Source organism: Stigmatopora argus, chromosome 18, assembly GCF_051989625.1.
Source record: "Stigmatopora argus isolate UIUO_Sarg chromosome 18, RoL_Sarg_1.0, whole genome shotgun sequence".
Classification (NCBI taxonomy): domain Eukaryota; kingdom Metazoa; phylum Chordata; class Actinopteri; order Syngnathiformes; family Syngnathidae; genus Stigmatopora; species Stigmatopora argus.
Genome location: NC_135404.1, coordinates 6,732,817 through 6,741,399, shown reverse-complemented (window position 1 = coordinate 6,741,399; position 8,583 = coordinate 6,732,817). Strand labels below are relative to the sequence as shown.

General features: G+C 41.6%; 1 protein-coding gene across 1 annotated transcript in view; it reads left to right on the top strand.

Moving 5' to 3' along the window:
- Nucleotides 1-150: 150 nt before the first annotated feature.
- rnf40 (ring finger protein 40) overlaps nucleotides 151-8,583 on the top strand; it is a 14,291-nt gene continuing 5,858 nt past the window's right edge. Inside the window, exons 1-16 of the mRNA XM_077625224.1 lie at nucleotides 151-219; nucleotides 613-761; nucleotides 912-1,079; nucleotides 1,642-1,954; nucleotides 2,024-2,236; nucleotides 2,950-3,071; nucleotides 3,143-3,289; nucleotides 3,403-3,477; nucleotides 3,556-3,675; nucleotides 4,579-4,758; nucleotides 4,831-4,966; nucleotides 6,016-6,137; nucleotides 6,208-6,470; nucleotides 6,795-6,912; nucleotides 6,980-7,129; nucleotides 8,090-8,302. Of these exons, the coding sequence (XP_077481350.1) occupies nucleotides 624-761; nucleotides 912-1,079; nucleotides 1,642-1,954; nucleotides 2,024-2,236; nucleotides 2,950-3,071; nucleotides 3,143-3,289; nucleotides 3,403-3,477; nucleotides 3,556-3,675; nucleotides 4,579-4,758; nucleotides 4,831-4,966; nucleotides 6,016-6,137; nucleotides 6,208-6,470; nucleotides 6,795-6,912; nucleotides 6,980-7,129; nucleotides 8,090-8,302 (2,478 nt within the window). The 5' untranslated portion in view covers nucleotides 151-219; nucleotides 613-623. The remainder of the gene's footprint in view (nucleotides 220-612; nucleotides 762-911; nucleotides 1,080-1,641; nucleotides 1,955-2,023; nucleotides 2,237-2,949; nucleotides 3,072-3,142; nucleotides 3,290-3,402; nucleotides 3,478-3,555; nucleotides 3,676-4,578; nucleotides 4,759-4,830; nucleotides 4,967-6,015; nucleotides 6,138-6,207; nucleotides 6,471-6,794; nucleotides 6,913-6,979; nucleotides 7,130-8,089; nucleotides 8,303-8,583) is intronic.

The following is an 8,583-nucleotide window of genomic DNA, read 5'->3' as shown; positions in this document are numbered from 1 at the left end:
GCCTTGCGATGTTTTTTTTATTTGATTTTATTCGAATGTATTTTTTAAGTTCACGTAATTATTATATAAATAACACTTATTTAAGTGTCTCAAGTAAAAAAAGAAAATTGATAAAAATATTTTACTCGGCGTTGAATTTCCTGAGCGGAAGTCCGCTTTTTCTACTTCCGCTAGTTGCTCTGATGTTTTGAAGTGTTTCACCAGTTCGCTCCTGAGAAGGTTTGTAGCATAGATGGAGGCGAACAAATAATCACTTTGCCCAATTAACATAAAAACTAGGTAATCTATAAACGAACGAAGGCGGTAACTCTCAGGTTTAAGTGTTTTGCAGGAATCTCTATTAGCGTTAGCCTAGCTTGCCTTGGCGAACGGGGCTAATGGAGCCTAAGCTAAATAAACAATGATCATTTGTTTTTTTGTTTATCTAGATTTTCACGCATAATAATATTACATTTATTGCTGAGCTCTCTGGGATAAATATCACGGAGGCGTGTTTTAGTAATCCTTAGAAATCTATGTATAAATGTGTGTATATATGTATACATACAAACCTATATGTATGTATATATGTGTGTATGTATATGTTGATTAATACGTTTCTTTTTCACTTAGGGGAAGCCAAGATGTCCGGTGCTGGGGGAGGGAAGCGTCCCTCCGGGGGGGACAGTCCCCCTGGTCCACCTGAAAAGAAAAGCAAAAAGGAGGAGAAAACCACCACCACTCTCATCGAGCCTATCCGCATCGCCGGAGTGTCATCAACGGTGAGCCGGTTTCCAAATCACACCGTACTTAACTGATTCGCTGCTAGCGACAGTGTTAAACGTCCAATCCATTTGAATTGGGTTGTCTTGCATCGTGTAATGCACTATCACTGTTGTATTCAATTACTCAATGTCTTTCTCGATGCGCAGGAGGAAATGGACATGAAGGTGATTCAGTTTAAAAATAAAAAGCTGAGCGAGCGTTTGGAGCAGCGGCAAGCGATGGAGGATGAGTTGCGAGAGAAAATTGAGAAACTGGAAAAGAGGCAAGCGACTGATGACACCACCCTTCTGATTGTTAACCGGTACTGGTCAGAGGTAATACCACACACTCAACATGATTATAGTCGTTTGAGACCCGAGTAGGGTTGCAACAAAAGATTGTTTTTGACGGATTAATCGCAAAGTATTTAGTGCTGAGTTACTAGGGTAAGACTACTACACTGACCTAACGTCACCAAAAGTTGACGTTTGAGGGCCCTGGACAATTTGCGGTTTGAGTGATGTGAAAATCATTAATGTGATGATTTAAATCTCATACTTTTGTCTTTTTGCCCCAATATTACTTATACAGCTTCCGGTTCACGCTACATAAAAATAACGACAACAAAATGACTTTAATCTCATAATTACAATTTAAATCTTGAAAAGGACAATATATGACCTAATTTCCATTTTAATCTCCTACTCATAACTTTTTTTCTCTCGTAATATTCCAAAATACGACTGATTGGTAGCTAATTTCCTATGGCGGCACAGTGGTTGGGAAACACTGCTCTAATGAATGATCTATAAATCTATTTTTTGGAATCATTTCCCGATTTTTAGACGTTACATTTTGGCAGTTCGGCCGGTGACGTGAAAAACATCTTTTTTCCAGTTGGAAGACAAAGCCCAAATGCTGCGCAATCACATTGAAGCGGAGACGCCGGCCTCGTCGGCTCCAGCCCCCCCACCTGCTCCTCTTACCAATCCTTTACCCATGGAGGTGGACGCCGTCAGTCTGTCCTCACCCGCATCCGGTGCCCCCCCGCCGCCCCTTCCCGAGCCGCAGAACGACGCAAAACCGCCGGAGCATCTGCCACCGGACGAAGTAGGCAAGGACGGACGTCAGGAGACTCTAGCGCAGCCTCTTCCGCCCGATGGATCGGAACTGTTAACCCCCAAGGAACCACCGCGGCAACCGACTGCAGGTTAGTCGTTGGTTTAAAATCTTCCATTTCCGACCAATGGGTTTTGGAACTGCAATTTGTCTTGCATAGAAGCGCCGCCGCCAACGCTGGCGCCGCCGCTTCCCCTGAGCGAGAGCGCCAAAGGTTTCTTGGCCCTGCTGGAGCACTGCACGGAGGAGGAGATGGCGCTGCACCTCCAGGACCGCATGCTGTTCAGCAAGGAAGCCATCGCTTGCCTGGTGTGCGCCTTCGACAGGCTGCACAGCTACATCCACGACATGTGCAAGCAGATTCAAGTGGCCGGTAAGTCGGGCCGGCCAAACGTGATTTTCATGAACACTTAAGTCTTCCATCAGTTTTGCATGTGGTGCACCAATTAGTACATTTTTATAAATATATTTTTTTTTACATTGAGATTTATGTTAATTGACCGATGTTTCCAGTTTTTCCTTTTTTTTACAGTAATCCCTTGTTTATCACGACTTCACTTATCGTGAATTCACTACTTCGCGATTTTTTTCTGCTATTATTATTTTTATTTTTAAATTTTATTTATTTATTTTAAAGTTCATAAAATTGTGAAAATCCATGCTGAAACTTGTAAGCGGCAGCCAATCTTGCTACTAGGATTCATCACTGAAGTAAAAAAAAAAAAATTTTTAAGAGGGGTGACCCTAATAAGCAATTTTTTGATTATCAAGGCCATCTTTGGTCGACATTAATCACAATATTTGAGGGATTACTGTATTTTCATTTTGAAACTTTTGTTTTTTTAAACTATAAATATGTACATAAAATAGAAAATCCACTCCTTTTTTTCAACTGCAAAAAATACATAAAATAGGATGTAATTTTTTTCTGAGTAAAGAAATGTAAATAGTAGGGATGTCTCGATCACATATTTTCGCCTGATTTTGAAGATCCGCTGATACCAAGTACCAATCCGAGAGTCAGGAAATGTATTAAGGAAGTGAAAAAATGTATCCAAGTATCTTTTTCCCCTTAATTTTCCCCAGCCTGCGAGGACGAAAGCCTTGCAAGCGTCAGCGCCTTCAACCGCACTCTCCTGGACGAGAACCGCCGCCTGCGAGACCAGGCCACTTTGCTTCAAGGCCGACATCACAAAACCTGCATGGAAGTAAGGCGTCTCCCCCTCGGTGCCGTGTGTTCATTTCCTCCAAAAACAAAGCATCTATCTTTCATTAACAGTACAACGAATGGGTGGACAAGGTGACCAGTGCAGAAACCAAAGTGTCGGAAATGGAAACCACCGTGGAGGACCTGCAGTGGGACATCGAGAAACTCCGAAATAGGGAACAAAAGCTCAACAAGCACTTGGCGGAGGCCATGGAGCAGGTGCGCATCGATGCCATTGCCGCGCCAAGACGTCCAATTCAGTCGGACTGGGAGGCCCGTTAATCCGCCACGGGCCGTGCTCTTTCCAACTTTAGAACTTTTTTGTTCCTTAGCTCAAGTCTGGCTATAGCAGCACTGGCAGTTCCGGGGGTCTCGCCGGAGGTCAAATCACATTAACTATTCAAAAAGTATGTCACCTACCGTTGGACCGCCATTTTGTTTGTCTCCCTCCCTTTCACGGCAGCTAATTTTGCCCCCATTTCCAGTTTGAGAGTCTTAACACGGAGCTGGAGCACAACCAGGAGTTGGCCAACAGCCGCATGGCAGAGTTGGAGAAGCTGCAGGTGGAGCTCCAAGAAGCCGTGAGGGAAAGCGAGAAACTCAAGGTGAGGGCCCGGGCGTCTTATTTTAGCAGCCGCCACGGTTTGCATGTTCTCATAATACCCACGGGGGATGCAATTAAGCTCGGGCGGAATGTAGTGAAAAATGACATCAACTGGAGCAACTCCCAGCTTTTCAGCAAGTTCTCAATTTGCTCGCTTTGCTCCCGAGAGGAAAGACAAGCCGCAAAGCAGGTGTTCATTTTGGGGCTGCCGTGATAAATCCACAACTCCATTATTATCTACTCCATCGATTTTCATTTCGTTCATTGAATTGATTCAACGATCAATTAATCAAGTGATGAAATTGATTTAGTGGATTAGTGCAACCTTAAAATAGGCCAATATTTTTGTTTAAATTTAAATTCATAAACATTTTTTTTTTTTTTAATAAAAAAAGACAACAACAAATCTTTAGTTGAAATATTCATTTTTTTATTATTCAATGTGCCCCATTGCTTCAAAGGCTCCAGCACACCTAGTGCACAGAATGAAATAGTATTACAAATATTTTCAAAAATGTTCACACAAAGAAGCAAAAACTATACATATTTTTTAAACTTTATTGCATATATAGATAAAAATTCATTTGTTTCTTTAAAAATATTTTATTTGTATTCAGTGTTCCTCTTACTCAGAAATTCAATTAAAAACTATTATTCACTTAAAATGTTTTGTTCCACACAAAAAAAACAAAGAAAAATGATTTTTTTTCTTCTATTTAAGCATTAAGACTAAAGTGGAAAAAAACGTAGCCCCTATTTTCATTCCATTTTTATTCCATTTCCATAAAACCCCAAGCATTATGACAGTAAATAAAGTGAATTTATGATGAGGGATTTAATAGTCATTACTAACTCATCCCAAAACTAATCCTGATCAAATTTGGACTTCCTCTGGTCTTTGTAGCTCGACCTGCGTAATATTCCAGAAGATGTGGTGAAGGAAACGCTGGAGTACAAATGTCTCCAATCGCAATTCTCCCTTCTCTACAACGAATCTCTGGGTGTGAAAACCCAGCTGGACGAGGCTCGGGCCCTCCTGCTCACGGCCAAGAACGCCCACCTCCGACAAATCGAGCACATGGAGGTACGTTGTCCCCCTCTACGAAAAAATCAAATGCCATGAAATGTGAAGTCATGTGCGCGTTGGATCCCGCAGAGCGACGAGCTGTCCCTTCAGAAGAAGCTGCGCACCGAAGTCATCCAGCTGGAGGACACGCTGGCCCAAGTGCGCAAAGAATACGAGATGTTGCGCATCGAGTTTGAGCAAAACCTCGCCGCCAACGAGCAAGCAGGTAGTCATTTGTAATTGAACCCTAAATGCAGTAGACGTCCAATTCACTTTGACTGGGAGGGTCCGAATGTCAATGACATTGAAAGATAAGGAATTGGACAGACGTCTGTCTGATTTAATGTCCTCTTTCCAATGGAGAAAAAAACTTTGGAGGTTTATTGTATGGCCGTAAATAGTGTCTTTCTAACCTTATTCATCTTAATTGTAATTTATTATTTAACGTTTTAAATGATTTTTACTTGTACTTGAAAAATTAATGGATTCCACAAATGTGGACATCACTTGCAAATGATAACAGACAATATTGTGATGGATTCCATAATTTCTTAGATTATTTTTTTTAATTATCCAGAATAGTCACCTACCCTACAGGGTGAAAAAAAAAGTTCATTATGGAACAAAAGTCATTTAAGTGGAAAAGATCTGATGCCCAATTTTACATTTTAATGAATATAAAGCACTAGTGGAATACATATGATCAGAAAAATAGATAAGAAAAATGGTTATGGTTAAAATGGAAAAAAGTTAAAGAAATCCATCAGAAAGAATTAATAAATAAACGGAGATATAAGAAATAATCAAAATATAAAACAGATCAAAAATCTACAATGTAGAAACATTTTAAAATAGTGAAAATTGAATGAATTAGCGAACTAGTTAAATTGATATTTTCTCTTTGTTAAAAAATCATAGTTTCAAAATCTTTAATATATTTTCTACATTTTCTTGGGTCTAAAACTTTTTAATGTAGGATTTTTCCTTTTTAACAGTTGAATTAAATTTACTGTAGTTTATTGTTACTCTTTAATATCCTCGCTATAGATTTATTCAATATAAGTTGCAGCGTGAAGGGTTTAAATATCTTTTTTCTCTACCTCTTTGTGCTGTCTGCCCCAATTATAAAGTAACAACTTTACAAAGAAACCTGGGGTCTAGAGATCCTTTTTGACAAAAAAGCAACTCCAAACCTAGAATTCAAATAGAAATAATTTATCAAATGGATTTATTGCCCAGTCCTATTTGCTTATTCCTTGTTCTGATGTCTCTCAGGACCAATCAACCGGGAAATGCGCCACTTAATCAGCAGCCTCCAGAACCACAACCTTCAGCTGAAAGGCGACGTGCAGCGCTTCAAGAGGAAGCTGCGAGAAACGCAGATCGAAATCAACAAGGTAGACCTCGCCTCGCCCGACGCGGCGCTTTGCACGCCGCTTTTCTGACCTCGCTATTTCCCTGGCCAAGCTGCGCAACCTGAACAACGACCCCGGCGTCCTGGTGCTGGAGGAGTCGAGCGGCGACGCCTCCGACGTGAAGAAAGAGGAGGACGACGAGCAAGAGGAGCAGGAGGAGGAAAGGCGGAAGGAGCTGGAGAGGCAGCGGGCCCGCGAGAGGGAGCGCGAGGTTGAACGCGAACGAGAGCGGGAGCGCGAACGCGATCGGCAGCGCAGCGACGAGGTCAAGAGAAAAGACTCGGACACGCTCAAGATGCTGCGAGTCGAACTCAAGTAGGACCGCCGTCAACCATTTATGGTGTTATTAAGTCCACGGTTGCCATTGTTGGTGCTAGAAGTTCCATCCCTTCTGACTGGGAGGGGTGAATGAGAAAAAAAATCCAAAAAAATTCATTCCCCTCCCGTAAAAGTATGCCAATTTTGTGGGGAATATGTGAGAAAGACAGGAACATTATTTATTAAGCCATTAAGATGAATAGGAAATGCAAGGAGATTTTCCAGTGGGGTTGAAAGGTGAGCAGAGGGTAGCGTTTGGCAGCTGAGAAAACATACGTACACATGCGGATAAACACAACACAACTTCCTGCGTGCATTCAGGAAAGCGCAGGAGTCCCAGAAGGAGATGAAGCTTCTCCTGGACATGTACAAATCAGCTCCAAAAGAGCAGAGGGATAAAGTGCAGTTGATGGCAGCAGAACGCAAATCCAAAGCTGAGGTTTGGTTTTTTATTGTTGTTGTTATGAGTTGCTTTTCCATTAAAATTTTTTTAAACGTACGCACAGATTGACGATCTGCGGATTCGCGTGCGCGAGCTGGAGGAGCGCGAAAAGAAGGAAAGCAAGAAACTGGCCGACGAAGACGCCCTCAGGAAGATCCGAGTGGCTGAAGACACCATCGAGCATCTCCAGAAGAAGCTCGGCGCCACCAAGCAGGTATGTGAAGTATTTTTTTTGTTTTTATTTTTGAGGAAAGCTTCTCACTTTTTGGATGGATTGCGTTACGACATGGAGAGATTGTTAAGTTAGGTGTGGTCGGAGGTGTTCTGACCTCTGAGACTGTAGAAAGAGTTTGGGTGTGCCTCGGGTCAGCGAATCAATGCGACACATCTGGAAGGCTGTCGTGAGACGGCCAGAAACCCCTAAACAAGATTTTTGGCAGAGGCTACGTGTCACTTTAGTGGTTTTGTAATGATTAAACATGAGCCGCGAGGAGTGCAAGCACACCCGCATTAGCTCATTTGTTACTGAAAACTTGACCTATGAACTTATTGAGTTTTGCTACAAGAGTTGTATAGGGAAAAATGAGTCAGTGAGCTAGATGGGCAGCGTTTTTTAGTTTTCTAATTCTTTTTTTATGGACGGCCACCTGACGCATGGATTTACATTGGAGGAATACATGTGTATATACATGAAAATGATATTAAGCCGTTGGATATTGTTGAGAGATAGTCACATCCCAAAAACTGAAGCAGCCTCAATACTTTTTCTTCTGACCTGTTGTCATTGTTGCATCATACATACAATATGTATTTTATTGTGATTATTTGATGAACTCCTTTATTTCACCTTTTGTCTTTTTGGGTCATTTTTATATGGTCAGGATTTCCCAATTTTTTTAATGATCATTTTTTTACTATCCATTCCCCCGGTAGTGGAATTGTGGCTATATTTTTTAATTCATTCACTTCCACAATAGCACAATAGCTCGGACTATTTTCCATTTGGTCCATGCCAAAAATCCACTTGCCGGAAACAAAAAGCTCCTCGAGTTCCCTTTACAAATGCAGGATTTGCGGTTTCGTTCCGTGGGAAATGAGGCCGTTGTTTCCTGGTGTCTGGTCACGGGCAGTCCCGCTCTGTTTTAATTTTCAACTTTTTTTTGTTTGTTTTTAGGAGGAAGAAGCGCTCCTGAGTGAAATGGATGTGACGGGGCAGGCCTTCGAGGACATGCAGGAGCAGAACAGCCGGCTGTTGCAGCAACTGCGCGAGAAGGACGACGCCAACTTCAAGCTGATGAGCGAGCGCATCAAATCCAACCAGATCTACAAGCTGCTCAAAGAGGAGAAGGAGGAGCTGGCCGACCAGGTCCTCACCTTCAAAACGCAGGTGCCGTGCCGTCCCGTCGCCACCGCTGGGCAAATTCACATTTAGAATGCGCGCTAAATTATTATGGATTAGAAAAATAATCATCTGCATCTGAGGATTGCAGTAATCAGATTATTTTCTGTTTTTTAAATTAATTGTTCCATGTAAAATATAAACAAATAGAGCGATTAAGTTTCTGTATTATTTCAGTGAGAATAATACAAATTTCAATGTATATATTCTTGTTCTTCTAATTTCTTTGGTTTTATATTTAACTATTTTTTAGAATAAATCTGTTTTTG